The following is a 20,081-nucleotide window of genomic DNA, read 5'->3' as shown; positions in this document are numbered from 1 at the left end:
CGGGGAGGGGCTGGGGGCCTGGACTCCTGTGTCTGAGGGAGGAGTGGGCTCGGGCGCCCGGCTCCTGGGTCTCCGGCAGGCGGGGCCTGCGACCTGAGATACGTGGGGTTGACGGACCGGAACCCCGCGAACTCAGCCCTGCACGCTATCCTGCGGCTCCGTACGCCCCGCAAACCACGCCCCCTTTCTGACAAAGTCCCACCCATCTTCTTCCAGACGCTTCTCCCCTCGCTGGGCCGTGGAGAAATAGAGGCGAAGGTGCTAGAAAAGACTTGAAAGACCCCGGTGAAGATGGAACAGCAAAAGGAAGGGACTGGGCCAGAGGGGTGAGAGACGCAAGACTTCCCGCGGGGAGCACAAAGACCCAGAAAGAGGGAGGATAGCGAAAATCAGAGAGTTGAACAGACCCAGAGGGTATCAGGAAAAAAAAAAAAAAGTCTTGGGTATCATCACACAGAAACAGAATCTTCGACGATCTCGGTGACAGAGAGAGTTGAGCGAGATGCTTAGAAATAGGGAGAGAGCTAGAAATATATTTGTGGAACAGAGAAATTTCGAGAAGGAACCAGGAGAATTGAAGATGCCAGACACAGCCGTAGGGCTGGAGAAATAATAATTGTCCACATTTATTGAACACTTCCCAGACCCAGCCCTTTAATAGGCACCTTTGATACCACCAGAAGCTATCTCTTGGTATGAAAAAGTAAGGTTCGGAATGGGAAAATGATTTGCCCAAACACACCGCGAGGGAGGCAGCCTGGAACGGGAACCGCGTTCTGTGGGATGCTGAAGCTCTGGCAGAGCTGTCTGTCTGTCTGTAAAGAAAACGGGAAGAAACAGAGAGAGAAAGGGGCCCGGAAGTCAGAGGCAAGCTCAGTCCTGAGGATTGGGAGACATGGACTCCTGAGAGAAGCCCGGTAGCAGAAAGGCTGCAGTAGGGAAGGCATATGCAGATGGGGAGACCCACTGACCTGTCCTTTTGTCATTCTAGGAACAACCTGCCGTCCCCAGGGACTGAGTCGTGGCCTCCTACACCTTTCCCAGCCCTGTTCCCTTCTCTCCTGGGCACCCCAGATCCAGCCCACCTGGGGCTCCCCGAGAGCCTGGCCTCTGTCACTGTCCCCATCCGTCTGGATGCCCTCTCCTACCTCCTGCACAGCGCCCTGATGGGAGCCTACACGCTTCAGCAGTCCTTGCCCTCCTGCCCCTGTGCCCCCCAGGCGTGCTGCACCCAGCCGGGCACCGCCAAGAGGCCGCCCAGGGGACGCGGGGGCTGGGATGTCCGACGCAGGCCAGGCCGGGGTCAGGGCCAGCGGCAATGGGGACTTGGGAGGGCTGAGCAGGCAGAGAGGGGCTGGGTGGGGAGCCCTGGGGCTGGCCCCAAGACCCCACTGGTGACGCTGCCGTCACCAACACCACGAGCCCAGGATGGGAAGAAGGACACCCAGGTTCCGGAGCCACCCTTGGAGACGCCGCCTGCTGAGGACTGGGAGGCCGAGTACTAGGACCCTGAGGACCCTACACCCTGGACTCCGGAGGGGGCCCTTGAGGGTCACCAGGAGGGTGTTCCTGGAGCCCAGGGTGACCTCAGCCCTGCCAGAGATACCCAAGGAACATCCTGCTCCCATCCCTCTTCCTCCCAAACCACAGCCTCAGGAGGGGTCCTGCGAGTCCCCTGGTGAAACCCAGACCTGACATAGGATCCCAAGCCAGGGAGACAACCCCAAACCTCATGCCTAAACCCAAGCCTCTTCCCATTTCTGACACTGTTCCCAACTACAGCGACAACGCTTACCTCACTCTCAATGCCCAGGGCTCCTCCAGCCATGCCCAGGCCCATTCCTAACCCCAAAGCCATTCCCACCTGCCTCTGCCAGCCCCATCCCACGGCCACACTGAATCCTACATCCCCCAGCCATTCACCCCCATTCCACTCTCCATCTCTGCCCTGACCCATCCTCATTCCCATCTACCTAAAGGCCAACCAATCCTCATCCTTGATTTCTCCTGCACTCCAGCCCTGTCTTCAACCCCAGCCAGCCCCGCCTCGCCCTCAACCTCCTTCCTGTCCCAGCCCCAAACGTGACATGCCCTGGGACCCCACCTGCAAAGAACCCCATTGGCCCAACATATCCAGACACCTGCAGCCCCACCCCATTTCCAGCCTTTGGGGGAGCGGGTCCGGGTTGAACAATAAATGGCTGAGTGTCCCTATGTCTTGTGTCTGTGTGTGTGCTTACACAGCTTGGGCTAACCCCGAGGGTGCTGTGGAACGAGGCCTGTGAAAGGGTGCTAGGGTGGCTGGGAGGGTCACAGAGAGAGGCCGGTGGGACCAGGGGCTGCGGGGAGGGAGGGCCTGGATTCCTGCTTCAGCGAATTCCATCTAGGGCGTCTGCCACCACTGCACTTCTGCCTGCTGGAAGCTGCTGGGCCATGGGGCCATTGTATGGGGAGGCTTAAGGGATTTGGGAGACCCTGGGAGCAGAGAGGCCAGCGACCTGACTGGGCTCAGTCTGCGCAGAGGGGCCGAGGCAGACGGAGGATTCAGGGCAGGCTCTGCCCCTCAGGTAGGGACCAGGCGTGGGAGCCATGGGCCCCTCCTCCCCCTAAATCTAGGCGGCCAGGCCTCCTTTCTCTTGCAGGGACTTGGTGGGGTCCTAGCCCTAGCCCCTTCCTCACCTTGAACCTGGGAGTCCAGGACCCCGGCCCCCTCCATCCCCCAAAGACTTGGTGTCCCAGTGGCCAGCCCCTTCCTGGCTTAGGACCTGGAAGTCTCGGCCCCCAGCCCCTTTCTCCCCCCCAGGACCCAAGGGTCTAGGTTCTCAGCCTCTCCTCCCCCAGACTCAGGCGTCCAGATCCCGAGCTCCCTCTGCCCCCCAGACCCAGGGATCCAGGTGCCCAGTTCCTTCCTCTCATTGGGACCTAATGTCCCAGGCCCCCAGCTCCCTCCTCACCTAGGATCTGGAAGTCTAGGGCCCCAGCTTCTCCTCCCCCAGGACATGGGAATCCAGCTCCTGACCCCGTCTCTCCCCTTACCCACAGACCACCATGTACAGCTTCATGGGTGGTGGCCTCTTCTGCGCCTGGGTGGGGACCATCCTCCTGGTGGTGGCCACGGCGACAGACCACTGGATGCAGTACCGGCTGTCGGGGGCCTTCGCCCACCAGGGCCTGTGGCGATATTGCCTGGGCAGCAAGTGCTACCTGCAGACGGAGAGCATCGGTGAGGCTCCGGGGCGGGGTCTGGGTTGTGCCTGGGATCAGAGCCTCACGCAGGGCAGAACCTTACAGTGGAAAGGCCACCTGTTTTGCAGATGGAGAACCTTGTGGCTCAGAGAGGGAAAGCGTCCAGCCCAAGGTCATTCAGCGTGGAAGGGGCAGACCTGGGATTCCAGTCGTTTTTTCTAGTACAATTACAGGATGTACCGGTTTAGAGGTTAAGTAGAGCGGTGACATTCCTGGCATGAAATAGAGGGCAGGTATAGCAGTTGGGGCTGGGGTTATCAGAAGAGCATTTTCTAAATAGCTACTAGGTGTCAAGAGCTATATTAGATACCCGAAGGATACAGAAGCAATACAGACCCTAAGTTTGCTAATACTGGATGAGGTACTTTTCAATTCTTGCTGTGAGCAAAGCCATGTAATACATATGTGTATGTGTATATATGTGTGTGTATGTATATGTGTATAGAGATATATACGAGTATATATTACATTATATATTGTAAAAATGGAGATATACATAGTACTTACAGTATAGGATTCCTGCAATCTATATTATATAATACATATTATTATAATATACTATGTACCTCTATGTGTCTCTTTCCATATACATATATATTTGTATATATGTACAGTCTTCCCTCAGTCCCTCAGTAGCCACAGAGAATTGGTTCTAGGACCCGCCGTGGATACCAAAGCCTCTGGATGCTCCAGTCATGTAGTCGGCCCTCCGTATCCGCGGTTCTTCATCTGCGGATTAAACCAACCGCGGATAGTGTAGTAATGTATGTATTTATTGAAAATAATTCTCATGTAAGTGGACCTGCGCAGTTCAAACCTGTGCTGTTCAAGGGTCAAATGTATATACATGCATATATAGGGAAAGAGAGGTGTATAGTATATTACATAATATATATTATACAATATACATTATATAATATATTAATAGTATATAGTATATCACATGTTCTATATTATCTGTATCCAATAATAGTGTAGTAATAATAATAAGAACAATAACTGGCATGTATTGTTACTGTGTCCTACGTGCTATTCTAAGTGCTTTGCCTGGATTAACTCCCTTCGGTGTCCCAACAACACTAAGAGGGCTGTTCCATTGTGTCTATGAATTAAGACATGATACTTGACCTCAAAAAGTCAGTTCTTCTGGGGGGGGTGTTGGGAGGAGGAGCCAACCCTCACTAAGCCCTGTGATATGACAGGCTTGTGGCAGATTTCACCCCATCTCACCAAACCTGCCCATTTGCTGGAGGGATAAATTGAGGCAGGGAGAAGTGGAAAGGTTTGCCCTGGGCTACCAGTCTCAGAGCCCCATCTGGCTTACTTCGTGCATCCTTTTCATTTCTGGCTGTCTCCCTTGTCACACTTCTACCATTCCTCCTGCTTCAGACTGGGAACACCACCAGGCACTCTGAATTCCCTCTGCTGGGGATGGGAGAGAGGGAGGCTGGATGGAGATCTTCAACTTCATTTGATATCTTCATGACCACAAGACTGAGAGCCTCAGGGACATACCTCACCCCGATTGATTCTTGGGTATTTGTCCAAACAGCAGGTTTAATTTGTTCATCCATTGCATAGCTGATGTAATCCGATCACCAAAATTAGAGCAGGAGTCCTGAGCCTGCTTCCCAGAGGCCAAACCCAACCCAAGACATGTATGCATAGCATTTTTTAAGTTTCCAAAGTCATTACCAGTATTTAAAAAATCTGAAGATTTTACGTTAAAATCTGGACTTGCAGCTCTTTTTGAATAATCCAGGTTTGCCTGTCTTTTCCAGGCCCATGGTCAGCTGGGTATGAGCAGCAAATGCCCCCTTCAAATGGGGTACACCAGTCAGGGTCCCCTCAGGAGACAGAAACCACACTGTGATTTGAATAGGGAAGGTTTTACCTGAAGATGATGCTGACACTTGATGGTTGGTACATGGGACACACATGTTCCCCATGCGACCTGCTGTCTCCTGCCTTTATTCACAGCTGCAGCCAAGCCTCAGAGGCATTTGTGTTTTCCACTCCTGCGTTAGCCCAACCATGGGAAAGAAATAGGCTATAACATCCCCCATAAGTCCTCCAGACTTTTAAATACCCAGAGGCATGTGTATTCGTTTTCTAAGGCTGCCATAACAAAGTACCACAAACTGAGTGGCTTAACAGAAATCTATTGCCTCACAGATCTGGAGGCTAGAAGTCCAAAATCAAGGTCTCTGCAAGGTTGGTTCCTTCTGAGGGCTGTGAGGAAGAATCTGTTCCCTGCCTCTCTCTTAGCTTCTGGTGGTTGCCTGGCAATCTTTGGTATTCCTTGGCTTGTAAATGCACCAGCCCATCTTTGCCTTCATCTTTACGTGATGTTCCCCTGGGTGTGTGCCTGTCTCCAAATTTCCCCATTTTATGAGGACACCAATCACATTGGATTAGAAATCCACTCTACTCTGGTATGACCTCATCTTAACTACTGACATCTGCAAAGACCCTATTTCCAAATAAGGTCATATTCCGAGGCAGTGGGATGAGGGGGGAGCAGTGAGAACTTCAACATATGAACTTGAAAGGGGAGACACAACGCAACCCAGCAACCCATAACAACATCCGTGGAGAAGTATCCAGGCATTGGTCTCCCCTAGACTTCCACAAGACAAAAGACTGCATTTTGCAAAGATCTAAGGCTTTTTCAGTGCCAGGATCCCAGTTCTGCCCGGGGTGATAATTGTCATGGGCACTCCGAGAGACAGAATAACAAAGCAGTTAAGACTGAGGGCGTGGAGGTTGGCTTTCAACTGCAGTCCCTCTGCTAATTATGGGACCTTGGGCAAATCACTTCACCTCTCTGAGCCTCCATTCCTTCACTTGAAAAATGGGCATGAAAATATTACTTAGAGCATAGGGCTCTTGGAAAGAATAAACAGGATCATACATGGGAAGAGAGCCTGGCACATACTTGACCATTGCCAAATGGAAGATGAGATCATGATGCGTGTTCCCAGGGCATCTCCATTCATTCAACATGTTTCTTGAACACCTAGTGCCAGGCACTAGGTGCTGGGGATACAGCAGTGAGTGAGAAAGCCAGGCCCTTGCCCTCACAGAGCTGAGAACTCAGTGGAGAGAGATAGACGTCATAAACAAGTTAGAAATAAATTAATGGGACATTTCCAAATATGGGTAAGTGGTATGAAGGAAGGGAAAGGGAGCATGGGAGAGAGGATAGAGAGTGAGTAGCAGGAGGATATGGGAAATGGGCATTCATTCACTCATTCATTCATTGAACAAACATTTCTCCAGGCCCATGTGCACATCAAACCTCTGCTGGTGTCTGTGGTGTAGAATCAACCAGGTCCCTGTCCTCAGGGAGCAATCAGGCTGGAGAGGGAAACAGGCAAAGAGAGTCTCAGCCCAGAGCAGGGAGTGAGGATGGTGCCTAAGGGGTGAAGGGATGCTTCCCAGAGGAGGGGATTTGGGAGCCGGGCTTTGCAGGATGAATAGGAGTCTGCCAGGTGAAGAGGAGGGGTTTTTCAGAGAGGTGAAGGAGGAGCTAGGTCAGGAATACAGAGAGGGGTGAGGCATTCCTGCCCTCAGAGGTAGCAGCCTTCACCACTGAGGGCAAGGAAGGCACAGGAGTGACCGTGGGGTGCTCCCACAGCATACTGGAATGCCACCCGGGCCTTCATGATCCTGTCCTCCCTGTGTGCCACCTCCGGCATCATCATGGGCATCATGGCGTTCGCTCAGCAGCCCACCTTCACCCGCTTCTCCCGGCCCTTCTCTGCGGGCATCGTGTTTTTCGCCTCCAGTGAGTGACTCGCCCCCCACACCTGCCCCTCTCCCAGCTCCCTCTCCAGCTCTACCCCCCACACCACTTTCATTCCCCACTGTTCCTCACTCCACTCCACCCTCACCCAAATCCCCCCTCCACCTTCAGCGACAACTTCAGGACTCTTTCTAATGCCAGTCAGTTCTGACACCAGCTCTGTGTACGGCCATTCAATTCTGGCACTGACCCCCGGAGTTAGCATCAAACCCCACAGGTTTAAAGGCGCGGTTCCCAACCAGACTGCCCCTACTTCAGCTGCAAGTGGGGTCCCCAGCTCACCTGTACTTTTGACCAATCGGCTACAGATTCAGGGGTTCCCAGGACCTGCTCAGGTTCAGAAATGTGCTAGAATAACTCACAGAACTCAGGAGAGCATAATACTTACAGTTTTATCGTAAAGAGTACAACTCAAGACCAGCCAGCTAAAGAGATGCATAGCGTGAAGCCGGAGAGGGGTCCTGAACATGGAGTTTCCATGCACTCTCCCTGCAGAGTTAGGGCTCGTCAGCACCCCCACCCCCCAGCGCATCCATGCATTCACCAAACAGGGAGCTCCGGTGAGCGTCAGCATCCAGCATTTCTACTGGAGTTTCATTACAAGGGCATGAATCACTGGCCATGTGATTGAACTCAATCTCCAGCTCCCTTTTCCTCCCCAGAGGTTAGACTGATCCCAAGCGGCTCAAAGCCCCAACCCTCTATTCCCAAGGCTGGTCTTTCTCTTGACCAGCTCCTATCCCTGAGTCATCTCTGATCATCAACATAAACTCAGGTGTGATCCAAGAACAACAAAGACAGAAAATTCCAAGGATTTAGAGTTTCCCTCCCAGGAACCAGAGACAAAGACCAGTCAGATTCTTTACGACACAACACAACCCCACACCATTCCCACCCTAACCCTACACTTCATTAATTTTTACTCCCACTTTCAACTCAACCCCCATCCTCACCCTTATCCCTACCTGCACCCATACCCCCTTCTCAATTTATTCATTCCCACCCCCATCCCCAAACCCGCCCCCATCCCCATTCCCCTCACCCCCACCCCCCACCCCCCACCCCGACCTCTCTCTCCAGCCTTTTTCGTCCTGCTGGCCTTGGCCATTTACACTGGAGTCACTGTCAGCTTCCTCGGTCGCCGCTTCGGGGACTGGCGCTTTTCCTGGTCCTACATCCTGGGCTGGGTAGCCCTGCTCATGACCTTCTTTGCAGGTACTGGGTTTGGGGGTGGAAAGGCCAGTGTCTGTGGCACTGTGGGCAACACTCAAAAGGGTGAGATGATGGGGGGTGGTGTCCCACACAGGCGCCCCCGGCACTGAACCAGAAGGCAGACTCCAAGCCCTGTGGACACCAGGGAGAAAGGGAATGCTGTGTCGGTGTCTTGGGCTGGGAGCAGGGGCTGGGAGGGCTGATGGGGGGCTGGGCGGGGTCAACCGGGATCTCTTCTCTCGCAGGAATTTTCTACATGTGTGCCTACCGGATGAATGAATGTCGGCGCCTGTCCACTCCCCGCTGAACCCAAATGTGTGCCCCGACTTCATCTGAACGTCAAAGTCAGGTCACTGAAGAGGAGGGGGAGGGTCTAGAGGCCTGAAATCCTGGTTCCTAGGGCCTGGTGGAGGCAGCTGAGGAGACCCAAGGCCGCAGCCACCAGGGGGGTTGTTAGAGAAATGGAATATCCATTAGAGAGGCTTTTTGGAGTCTAATAAAACTGACGGAAACTACTGAAGTGTGGTCCCTGAGGGGCTCGGGTGGAGAGAAAGAGGGGTGAAGTGTGGTGAATGGGGCAGGGGTGGTGGCATTATAGTAGGCCCGCCTGCTTAGTTCCTGTAGGAGGGATGGGCACAGAGATAAATTGCACAGTCCCCACCCTACTAGGTTCACCATTTTTTTTTTTTTTTTTGGTTGCACCCCTCGACGTGTGGGATCTTAGTTCTCCCACTAAGGATCGAACCTGGGCCCCCTGCAGTGGAAGTGCGGAGTCCAAACCACTGGACCGTCAGGGAAGTCCCTGGGTTCAACTGCTAGGAAACTAATGTGTGGGTCCAATTCTGATGGGTGTGTTTTTTCCCCACACCACCAAGTGAGTAACTCAGTTCTCACACGATCTACCTAGAGAAAGTGTCAGATCACACAAGTTAACGACACAGCCCTAGAAGATGGCCTCCCACTCCAGATGCCAATCATAAGCCTAGGTTGTCACGTGCTTCTGGATAACCAGCAATAGACTAGAGGTCCCAACAGCCCCCTCCTTGGGTTCCATTAATTTGCTAGAGCAGCTCACAGAACTCAGGGAAACATTTTACTTACTAGATCACCAGTTTTTTATAAAAGGATATAACTCAAAACAGCCAGATGGGGCTTCCCTGGTGGCGCAGTGGTTGAGAGTCCGCCTGCCGATGCAGCGGACACGGGTTCGTGCTCCGGGCCGGGAGGATCCCACATGCCACAGAGTGGCTGGGCCCATGAGCCATGGCCGCTGAGCCTGCACGTCCAGAGCCTGTGCTCCGCAATGGGAGAGGCCACAACAGTGAGAGGCCCGTGTATCGCAAAACAAAAACAAAAACAAAACAAAAACAAAAAACAGCCAGATGGAAGAGATGCACTGGTCAAGGTAAGTGAGAAGAGGTGTGGAGCTTCCATGCTCTCTCCAAGTAGGTCACTCTCCCCCAGAAAGCACGTGTTCACCAGCCCGGAAGCTCTCTGAATCCTCTCCTTCTGGGTTTTTCTGGAGACTTCATTACATAGTTATGATGGATTAAATCATTGGCCATTGGTGGTTGAACTCAATCTCCAACTTCTCTCCCCTCCCAGGAGGTCAAGGGGTGGGACTGCCATTTCTGACCCTCTAATCATGTGGTTGGTTCCCCTCGCTCTCACAACTTAGGAAATTCCAAGAGTTTTAGGACCTCTATGCCAGAAGTGGGGACAAAGACCCAATATATATTTATTATAAAACATAATATCACAGTAGGATAGTACGATAAATGAAAAGATCTGTGGAACTTCCCCGGTGGTCCAGTGGTTAGACTCCACACTCCCAATGCAAGGGGCGTGGGTTCTATCCCTGGTCATGATAGGGTCAGAATAAAGGGACAAAGTAGGTAATTAAATAGGGGATTAGTTAAATAGGGGGTTTACTTACACTAGGGGATTGTAAGTAAAGAAAAAGTATGGGAGACCCCTGTAAGTTAATGATCACTTAAGAAAGCAGGTTTGCTTAACCACAAAACCAAGCAGGTTCGCTTAGCAACAAAACCATGCAACAGAAGCCTGAGACACGCCCCAAGACAATGAAACAATGGTGGCATGAGACCCACATCCTGTCCAGTGAGCTCAGTAAGTTAATAACCCCCATGACATGCTCTCTGCACACATAAAACACAATAATTTATGAAAAGGTGACATTTCAAAGTGAAAGAACCTCATTGTACTGAAACCTGAAATAGTTTTTCCATAGTGCTGTGACAGTCCTGGTTTGACCACGTAGGGACAAAAAAACTCCGCTGCCCAACCTGGAGGCGGAGCTGATGATGGAAGCATGACGACTACTCAAGAATGAGAAAGAAGGTGGTCTTCTCCGCCTCCCCACTTTTCCTTTGATTATAAAACTGTAGCCCGCTAAGTTCTTGGGGAGTTACCCTCTCGCCCACCCACTTGTAAGCCTCACAAGCATCCTATTCTAATAATCTAATAAATCGCTTCTTATCTCATCACTTTGCCTCTCACTGAATTCTTTCTGTGCTGAGACAACCTGAGCTCCTCGGAGCCCCTCCAAAACGCCACTGAGCGAATTCAGCCTGGGAACTCAGATCCCACATGCTGCCCAGTGCAGCCAAAAAAAAAAAAAAAAAACCAACTGTGGAAAAACAACCTCCTTGCCCACTCGCGCCATCTCCAGTTGGCCCTCCCAACCTCCCGGCCCCTCCCTGGCTGGACCCGTCCAAGGAGAAGCACCAGAACTCTGACCTGCACCTCGTCCTGCACCTGCCTCTTCACCCGTCATTTGTGACCTTGATCTTCTCTTCATTCACTCATTCATTCGTTCATTCAACAAACTCATGCCAACTGCCGTGAGATTTACTAAAGCTTATCATGAAATAATAAGACCATTTAGGGAGGCTGATTCCAATAATAAGAATATTTATTACAGTCTATGCTAGGAACCGTTATATTAATAGAAGCTTAGTCCCTAGATATATTTATTGGGACCTCCTCAAATAATAAAAATACTATATTTATAGAGGCTTCCTCTAGTAATAATAGCAACTGAAGCCTTCTTCTCTAACTATAATTTATTGAGGCCTATTTAAGTAGAAATATTTACTGAGACTTATTCCAGGAATCATATGTATAGGGGCTGACTGTAGCAATAATAATGATGTTATAACTTCAGACTCATACCTCCAACTACTTACTCAACATTTCCACCTGAAAAGAAGAGGCATCTCAGTTCTCACATATCTGAAGTTGAGCTCCTGACCTCCCTCACATCCCACATCTGCTCCTCCCATGGTCTCCCCCAACTTAGTAAATGACAAGTCCATTTTTATCTAGCTGCTCAAGCCAAAAACATTGGGCTCACCCTCCATAGCTTTCCTTCTGTTACATCTCACATCTGATTCATCAGCAAATCGTGTTGGCTCTGCCTTAAAATGTATTTGGAATTTGACCCTTTCTTGCTCAACCACGGTTACCCCCTGATCCAAGCCACCATCATGTCTCACCTGGCTTATTGCCACAGACTTCTAACCAGCTCAGCCTCAACCCTTACCCACACCCCACCCAATCCCTGCCCCTGCAGTCCATTCTCTACACAGTATCTAAAGGATATTTTTTTCATTTTTTCTTTTTTTAACTTAATTTTTATTTTATATTGGAGTATAGTTGATTTACAATGTTGTGTTAGTTTCAGGTGTACAGCTAAGTGATTCAGTTATACATATACATATATTCATTCTTTTTCACATTCTTTTCCCATATAGGTTATTACAGAATACTGAGTTCCCTGTGCTGTACAGTACGTCCTTTTTGATGATCTATTTTATATATAGTAGTGTGTGTATATTAATTCCAAATTCCTAATTTATCCCTCCACCCCACATTTCCCCTTTGGGAACCATAAGTTTGTTTTCAAAGTCTGTGAGTCTGTTTCTCTTCTCTAAATAAGTTCATTTGTATCTTTTTTAGATTCCACGTATACGTGATATCATATTTGTCTTTCTCTGTCTGACTTCACTTAGTGTGATAATCGCTAGGTTTATCCATGTTGCTGCAAATGGCATTATTCCATTCCTTTTTATGGCTGAATAATATTCCATTGTATATATGTACCACATCTTCTATATCCATTCCTCTGCTGATGGATATCTAGGTTGCTTCCATGTCTTGGCTATTGTAAATAGTGCTGCAATGAACATTGGGGTGCATGTATCTTCGAATTATGGTTTTCTCCAGATATATACCCAGGAGTGAGATTGCTAGATCATATGGTAGTTCTATTTTTAATTTTTAAAAATTAATTAATTTATTTATTTTTAATTAATACATTAATTTATTTATTTTGGCATTGGGTCTTCCTTGCTGTGCGTGGGCTTTTCTCTAGTTGCGGCGGGGGGGGGGCTACTCTTTGTTCGGTGCGCAGGCTTCTTATTGCCGTGGCTTCTCTTGTTGCGGATCACAGGCTCCAGGCATGTGGGCTTCAGTAGTTGTGGCACACAGGCTCAGTAGTTGCGGCTTGCGGGCTCTAGAGTGCAGGCTCGGTAGTTGTGGTGCACGTGCTTTGCTGCTCTGCGGCATGTGGGATGTTCCCAGACCAGGGCTCGAACCCGCGTCCCCTGCATGGGCAGACAGATTCTTAACCACTGCTCTACCAGGGAAGTCCATACTTTTAGTTCTTTTTTTTTTTTTTTTTTTTTGCGGTACGCGGGCCTCTCACTGTTGTGGCCTCTCCCGTTGTGGAGCACAGGCTCCAGACGCGCAGGCTCAGCGGCCATGGCTCACGGGCCCAGCCGCTCTACGGCATGTGGGATCTTCCCGGACCAGGGCACGTACCCGTGTCCCCTGCATCGGCAGGCGGACTGTCAACCACTGCGCCACCAGGGAAGCCCCATACTTTTAGTTTTTTAAGGAACCTCCATACTGCTCTCCATAGTGGTTGTACCAATTTATATACCCGCCAACAGTGTAGGAGGGTTCCCTTTTCTCCACACCCTCCCCGGCATTTATTGTTTTTAGACTTTTAAAGGAATTTTTATTAAAACATGATTCAAATCATGTCCCCCCTCTGCTCTCAGTCCTCCAGTGGCTTGGACCTGGAGGTCGGATGAAGATAAAAAATGGAGGGGGTGTGGTGGGATTGAGGTAAGAATTACAGGGTGGGGGAGAGGTATGAAGAAGGAAGTGGGGGTGGGACTGGGGCTGGAGTTGAGACTGGAAATGCCATCTGGTGTGGGGATGGATGTGAGGAGAGGGTTAAGTGTCTGGGTGAGGATGGGTTTGGGTTTGGGGATGGGGTTGAGTTTGGAGTTCGGTTTGGGAATAAGAATGGGGTTAGGTGAGATGACAGGGATGGGGTTAAATTCAGGGATGGAGTTGGGGTTAAGGAATGGGTTGTGTTTGGGGTTGGGGATGGGATTGAGATTAGAGTTGGGTTTGGGAATGAGAATGGGGTTAGGTTTGGGTTTGGGATAGGTTGGAACTGGGGTTAACAATGGGATTGAGCTTGGGGATTGGGATGGGTTGAATTTGGGGTTGGAGCTGGAGTTTGGAATTGGAACTGGGGTTAAAGATGAGACTGAGGGAATTCCCTGGCTTCCCAGTGGTTAGGACTCAGCGCTTTCACTGCTGGGGCTGGGGTTCGATCCCTGGTCAGGGAACTAAGATCCCGCAAGCCATGCTGTGTGGCGCGCGCGCACACACACACACACACACACACAAATAAATAAAATAAATAAATAAAAGGATGGGATTGAATTTGTTGTTGGGAATGAGAATGGGGTTGGGTTGGAGGGTAGGGATGGGGCTAAGGAAGGGATTGGAGCTGCCTGCGGTCAGGATGGTGTTGGGTTTGGGATGGCGTCAAGATCTCAGATGGGGAGAATTCCCTGGCAGCCCAGTGGCTAGGACTCCGTGCTTTCACTGCCGAGGGCCCAGGATCAATCCCTGGTTGGGGAACTAAGATCCCACAAGCCATGCAGTGAGGCCAAAAAAGAAAAAGAGAGAGAAGAAAAGAGAGAGAGAGAGAGAGAGAGAGAGAGAGAGAGAGAGAATAAAAGATCTCAGATGGGTTCTGTGCATGTGATCACCACATGCCCTCGGCTGAGACTTCCTGAAGCTTGTCCGGGTGCTAATCACAGGAGCCACGTCCAGCACCATTTTGGGGATGGCACCCCAGCTGCTCAGGACCTGGATCCCCTTCTGGGAGCCTGTCCTCATGAGCATGTTCTCAGGAGTGGCCAGTTACCCCACTGGTGAGGATCTGGGTGAGGGACGGGGGCCTGCAAACTGGAGTCTCCAACCAAGGAAGAGGACCCAGCCTCCTGGGTCCCTCTGGTTCTCCCCTTCGCCAGCTGTCCTGGGACTGTTAGCTCAGTTCATCTGCGGGACAGAGGTCCTCTTCCAGGTCATTCCTGCTTCACAGAGGTCAAGTTTGTCTGGGCCTTCTACCTGGGCTGTGGCACCTTCACCTTCTATTTGAGGTGGGGCCCAGGACCTGATGCTGCTGTGAGGGGAGGGCCAGAAAGTCCTGCACTGACATCCTTGACCCCCAACTCCCGCTCCCCGACCACAGAAACCCAGATCCTGTTGCTGAAGGCTTCAGCACAGACTGAAGGCCTTGCTCGAAACAGCACTAACTGTGAACTCATGTAACAGATGAGGATGTGGGCACGTCTTCCCTCCACAAACCTTCAAAATTGCGATCGCTGTTTACCTGCCCTGGGCATAAGCTCCAAGTAAGGAGCCGGGAGTCTGTGTCCCCACGCTCAGGACCTGGAGTCTAGGCTTCCTAGCAGCTTCCTCCTTCAGTCCCAAGCATTCTAGCCTCCTTCCCCCTCCTTTTATGGAGACCCTAGAATTGGGGCCCCCGGCTGCCAGAACGGAAGGTTGCAGAACCCACAGGAAAGAATGATGCATCCCCTAACTGTCCCCTCTGGCTACACCTCCCCCTCCCATTTAACTGACACCCTGGCCTCACTCACCACACCACACCTCTGGGCCCCCCAAGCTTCTCTCTCACCTCTTACAGGAAGCCCCCTCTGGTGTGGAGGGCTCCAAGGGCAGGAGGTGTAGAACCTTCTGGAGAGGCACATTCCACCCACCCAAACCACTGACAATGTGACACCTCCAGGGCCCTCCCCCCCACCATATACTGTGAGGAGAACCTCAAGGGGTGGGGGGTGGGTGCCGATGCAAGCCGGGAAGGGAGATGTGTGACGAGAGTCAGCTGCCAGGAACTGGGTGAGACCAAATTAGTCTGATCTGAAGGACCACAGGTCCCCCAGCTGCCCCAACTGCTTGACTCTCCCAGGAGTCCGGGGGGCATAGCTTCCTCCTCTCTCAGAGACCCAGGAATCTGGATCACCAGGCTCTTCATCACCCAGGACCCAGAAACGCAGCCTTCGCCCCCATGGAGCCCTGCCGGTCCCTGGCCCTGCTCACTAGCTCCCTGGGCCTGTTGGCTCTCTTGGTGGCTCTGAGCACGAATTTCTGGTTTGTGGCCGAGGGGCCCAGCTCCTTGTCTCACTCGGGCCTCTGGCCAAGGGGAGATTGGGGCTCAGTAGAAGGTAAGGGGAGCAGTCTCTCTTGGGGTGGGGAAGGGCCTGAGGGGACGGGCACTCAGCGGTCCCGTCTCTGAGCAGGCTATATCCACGTGACACAGAGTTTCTGCATTCTGGCTGTCCTTTGGGGCCTGATCTCTGTGAGCTTTCTGGTCATGTCCTGCATCCCTTCACTGTCTGACCCTGGACGCGGCCCCATTGTCTCGACCTTCATGGCCTTTGCCGCAGGTAAGGACTCAGTGGGCTGCGCTTGGGGCGCTGGGCCCTGGTGAGTTTTTGCGGAGGGGCTGAGCCATGCCTCTTGTCTCCGTCCCCAGCCCTCTCCCTGCTAGTGGCCATGGTGGTCTACACTATCGAGCGGTGGAAGCAGCCTGGACACTCCCAGATCCAGTCCTTCTTCTCCTGGTCCTTCTACCTGGGCTGGGTTTCAACTGTCCTCTTTCTCTGTGCAGGTGACCGCTGCCCTGGGGAGTGCCAGGGGTGGATAGGGGCCCAGCTGGGGGCTCTGAGGGAGCAGGGCAAGAGCAAGGGTCTAACTTCTCTCTGCCAACCCAGGTGGCCTGAGTCTGGGAGCTCACTACAGGGCCCACCGGCCTGGCTATGAGGCCATGTGAACCACAGGATGGCTTTGGCACTCCATTCTTTGAAGGCATCATCAGGAACCATGAAAATGGCTGGCTCTCCTTCCTGCCCTGACTCCCAGAGTCTGCAAGCTCTTTCCTTTGTGTCTTCATTCATTCAACAAAAATTTGCTGGGATCTGGTTATTCCGAGGTTAATGCTGCCACAACAGAAGCCGACGACACTGCAGCTCCACGGCGGATGACCCTGGGCACCCAGAGAGGAGTCAATCCTGCTACTGCCCTGCCCTAGAGATGCTCCCACCAGAGTGGGAACCAGTGTGGGCTCGGGCATGGCCCCAGGGCCCTTGTCTCTCCATCCTTTATCTCTTTTCTTCCCTTTGTCTTTCTCCCTTTAGCTCTTTTCTTTTGTTCCTTCTGATTTTGTCACCCTTCCCTTCACCCTTAGTGTGCCTTGCTCATTTCATTAATAAATTCACTCTTGGGACTTCCCTGGTGGTCCAGAGGTTAAGAATCTGTGCTTCCACTGCAGGGACATGGGTTCAATCCCTGGTCAGGGAACTAAGAACCCGCAAGCCGCGGGGTGCAGCCAAAAAAAAAAAAAGAAAAAGAACAAATTCACTCTTTCAGCTGGCTTTCCTTTCTGCTGGGCCTCCCACTGGGGATGCTGAGGTGAGTCAGATCAGGCCCTGCCCGCCAGGGGCTCCAAGTCCGGTGGGGGCAGGCAGAGCCCAGGGCGGGTAATGGCAGGAAGACTGGCTGTGTCTGGAGGAGGGGTGCGGTGTGGAGGTGAGCTTTCTGGGGAGACGGTGTTTAGGAACTTCTCCAGGGCCGAGGGAAGGTAATGCAGGCAGAGGGACCCTAAGGTGAAGGCGTGGAGAGGCTGGGGGCTCTCAGAGGGTGGAGAATAGTGCTTTGTGGTCCACTGTAGAGTGTGAGGGTGAGGGGAAATCAGGATGGAGAGGTGGGTAGGAGGCAGCGCCTCTAGCCCAGCAGTTGACCGTCTCTTGAGGGTGATGGGGAGCTAAGGGTGTGAGCAGGGGAGGGACAGCGTCTGGTCTGGGTGCCAGAAAGCTCCTTCTGGGGCCCATGGGGGAGGCTTGAAGGGGAGAGAAGAGCTTGTCAATCCAACAGGTGGGACATGAGACAGGACAAGGGTGCCCTGGGGCCAGGGCATGAGAGGGAAAGGAGGAAAGGAGCCAGAAAGTTTCAGGGGGTGGGAGGAACTGGACTCAGGGATCCAAGGGCTTTGTAGGGTGAGGGGCAAGAAGAGGGCAAGGATAGTGCCCAGGGGTGTGGTCCAACTAACCGGATGGGATGATGGTGTCCTCCCTGGTTTGGTGGAAGATGCTGAGATCAATGGGGATGTGGTTGAGTGTCAGGGTCTGGGAGATGGTCAGAAGCAGGTGAGGACTTGGGCTGGAGATGCAGTTTGGGATGCTCTCAGAGCATCAGTGGTCACTGGAGCTCACCTGGTAAGAAGATGCAGAATGGAGTTCTCCAGGAGAGCCGGCCTTGAGAAGTGCAGGGGGGAGGAGGGGCAGGAGGCTGCATGGGGGCCTGGGAGGGCACAGAGAGCTGGGGACCAGGACAGCTTGTGGGGTCAAGGGAAGAGCAGTTTCTAGAAGGATATGGGCTACCATGTCATGGCCCTCAGGGTCCCCCAGACTTGCCATCTGACCCTGAGCTGTCAGTTTGCCAGAAGAGCTGCTTCTGTGTGTGTGTGTGTGTGTGTGTGTGTGTGTGTATGGGTGGGTGGGTGGTTATCTCTTTAAATGGCCACTAGAAAGGGGGTTCTGGAACTCCTGCTACCTCACAAAGACCCAGTCTCCCTTCCCCCACCCTCTGGGCTCTGTCTGAGAAGCCCTGGGAGCTGTGGGTGAGTCATTTAGGTGGGTGTGTGGTGGGGAAGGCAAGGGACAGGCCAAAGCCATGTCCACTGGGGGATGGACATCTCTGGTAAGGCAGAGGTTCCTAAGCAGTGATGCCTGAGGGGGCAGGTGGTCTTGGGTCTGGGAGGGGCCTGAGGGGGGTGATCCCAGAAGTAGGGGCACCAGGCAGGGGTGCAGGGGTAGCCATCTGGGATATGGAGGGACATGCAGGAGGGGGTCTCAGGGACGTGGGGGTGGGAGGAGGGTTGGCCAGTCCTGCATTTGTGGTCCTCAGCAGCAGCCTCCTTGGCATGGGGGTGAAGCGGAGCCTTCAAAGTGGGGGCACCTTGCTGGGCTCCTTTGCCAACATCCTCACCATTCTGTCCATGGCCACCAACTACTGGATCCGCTACTCTGGGGGCCACACTGGCCTGTGGCAGGAGTGTAGCAGGGGCACCTGCTCCAACATCCCCTGCCAGAGTGAGGCCCGGCCGCCCAGCTGTCAGACCCTCCCCCGACCCTACTGGACAGACAGCCCCCCAGCCCTGACCACAGCTGGCCCCGTCTCCTGACACCACAGCCCGGCACATCCTGCGGTGCCCCCGCCCCCAGCCCTTCCACTTCAGCCTGAGATCCGGCTGCCCCTCTGTGACCAGGCCACCAGGAACCCCAACTCGGGGACCTGCCTCCCTGCTGCAACCTTAACCGCCGCTCACGACGTAACTTCCAAGTCCCCATGCAGAACCCTGACTGCTCCCAGCTCGGAGCCGGCGGATGGGGGTGGTGGCCAGGAGAGGCGCCAGCGGGGCTGATGCGGCCCGCTCTCCCCAGCCATGCCGGCGGTGACCGGGGCGTGCATGGTGCTGGCGGCGGGCTGCAGCATCGTGGGCTTGGTGATGGGGCTGCGGATTCTGTGCCAGGAGGGCGACTCGCGGGGCCGGACCACGAGTGCCATCTTCTTCCTCTGCGGTGAGATGGCATAGGGTGGGCCTGGTAGCTGGAGGAGGTAGGGGCCAAGGGGTCGCGCGCGACTAGAGGCACCAGGAAAAGAGCCAGAGACCCGGGGCGGGGCGGGGGAGGGAGGTTCGGGGGGGACCAGGCCTCGAGGGGGAGGAGCTAAAGAAGCGGGGTCAGGGGCGGGGCCAGGGAGATGGGGTAGAGCAGGGACGGGAGTGCGGGCAAGAAGGGCGTGGTCTGGTGCGGTGGGTGCGGTCAGGGTGGGGCCTGGGTGCAGCCCGCTGGCCACCCTCACCTGGCGGGTGGGCGGGGTCCAGGTCTGCTGCTGCTGATCGCCATGACCGGCTACACAGTGAAGAATGCATGGAAAAACGACGTCTTCTTCTCCTGGTCCTATTTTTCGGGGTGGCTGGCTTTACCCTTCTCTGTTCTCGCGGGTAACCTGGATAACGGAAGAGGGTGGAGAGGAGACTGCCCCGAGGACCCCCCCCCCCGCAGAGACTCCTCAGCTGTCCTCCCAGGCAACCCCCCAGTGACCTCCCAGGGACTCCCGAACACACTCCACTCTGGGCTCCCGTGGACCCAACAGAAACGCCCTTGGAGCCCCAAACCCCAGTCCCCGGGGCCCTCCCGGCCATCCGCCCTAAGACTCACCCTCCTCCACCCGCCCTCCGTTCCCTTCCCGCCAGGCTTCTGCTTTCTGCTGGCGGACTTGATCATGCAGAGCACGGATGCCATCAGTGGATTCCCCGTGTGCTTATGACCGCAGCTGCCTGGGGCAGAATAAAGGAACTGCTTCCATTGCCGCGGCTCCACGTGCCTTTCTGGGGGACCTG

At 53.3% G+C, this 20,081-nt stretch overlaps 4 protein-coding genes across 5 annotated transcripts; all 4 read left to right on the top strand.

The window, feature by feature from the left end:
- The first annotated feature begins 259 nt into the window (after positions 1-259).
- LOC309795170 (piRNA-mediated silencing protein C19orf84) lies at positions 260-2,159 on the top strand. Its single transcript, XM_082607269.1, has 2 exons — positions 260-326; positions 992-2,159. The coding sequence occupies exons 1-2, from the start codon at positions 292-294 to the stop codon at positions 1,503-1,505; spliced, it is 549 nt and encodes a 182-aa protein (XP_082463395.1). The 5' UTR covers positions 260-291; the 3' UTR covers positions 1,506-2,159.
- Positions 2,160-3,048: 889 nt separating this feature from the next.
- Positions 3,049-8,573, top strand: LIM2 (lens intrinsic membrane protein 2; the record flags this gene model as incomplete). 2 transcript variants are annotated; one of them, XM_082607268.1, is made up of 4 exons in its annotated part: positions 3,049-3,223; positions 6,887-7,036; positions 8,135-8,269; positions 8,512-8,573. In XM_082607268.1, the coding sequence occupies 4 exons, from the start codon at positions 3,049-3,051 to the stop codon at positions 8,571-8,573; spliced, it is 522 nt and encodes a 173-aa protein (XP_082463394.1). The 2 variants fall into 2 exon arrangements, with proteins under 2 accessions (XP_082463394.1, XP_082463393.1); XM_082607267.1 differs by having other exon boundaries at positions 3,049-3,358.
- Positions 8,574-15,485: 6,912 nt separating this feature from the next.
- On the top strand, positions 15,486-16,902 carry NKG7 (natural killer cell granule protein 7). Its single transcript, XM_082606938.1, has 4 exons — positions 15,486-15,843; positions 15,919-16,065; positions 16,155-16,289; positions 16,393-16,902. The coding sequence occupies exons 1-4, from the start codon at positions 15,687-15,689 to the stop codon at positions 16,449-16,451; spliced, it is 498 nt and encodes a 165-aa protein (XP_082463064.1). The 5' UTR covers positions 15,486-15,686; the 3' UTR covers positions 16,452-16,902.
- A 1,697-nt stretch (positions 16,903-18,599) lies between these two features.
- CLDND2 (claudin domain containing 2) lies at positions 18,600-20,008 on the top strand (the record flags this gene model as incomplete). Its single annotated transcript, XM_082607561.1, has 4 exons — positions 18,600-18,768; positions 19,120-19,257; positions 19,563-19,682; positions 19,935-20,008. The coding sequence occupies 4 exons, from the start codon at positions 18,600-18,602 to the stop codon at positions 20,006-20,008; spliced, it is 501 nt and encodes a 166-aa protein (XP_082463687.1).
- Between the last annotated feature and the right edge of the window lie 73 nt (positions 20,009-20,081).

This window comes from Mesoplodon mirus, assembly GCF_964341445.2.
Source record: "Mesoplodon mirus genome assembly, chromosome: 19".
NCBI lineage: Eukaryota > Metazoa > Chordata > Mammalia > Artiodactyla > Ziphiidae > Mesoplodon > Mesoplodon mirus.
The sequence above is the reverse complement of the archived record's forward strand: the minus strand, read 5'-3'. Positions and strand labels throughout refer to the sequence as shown.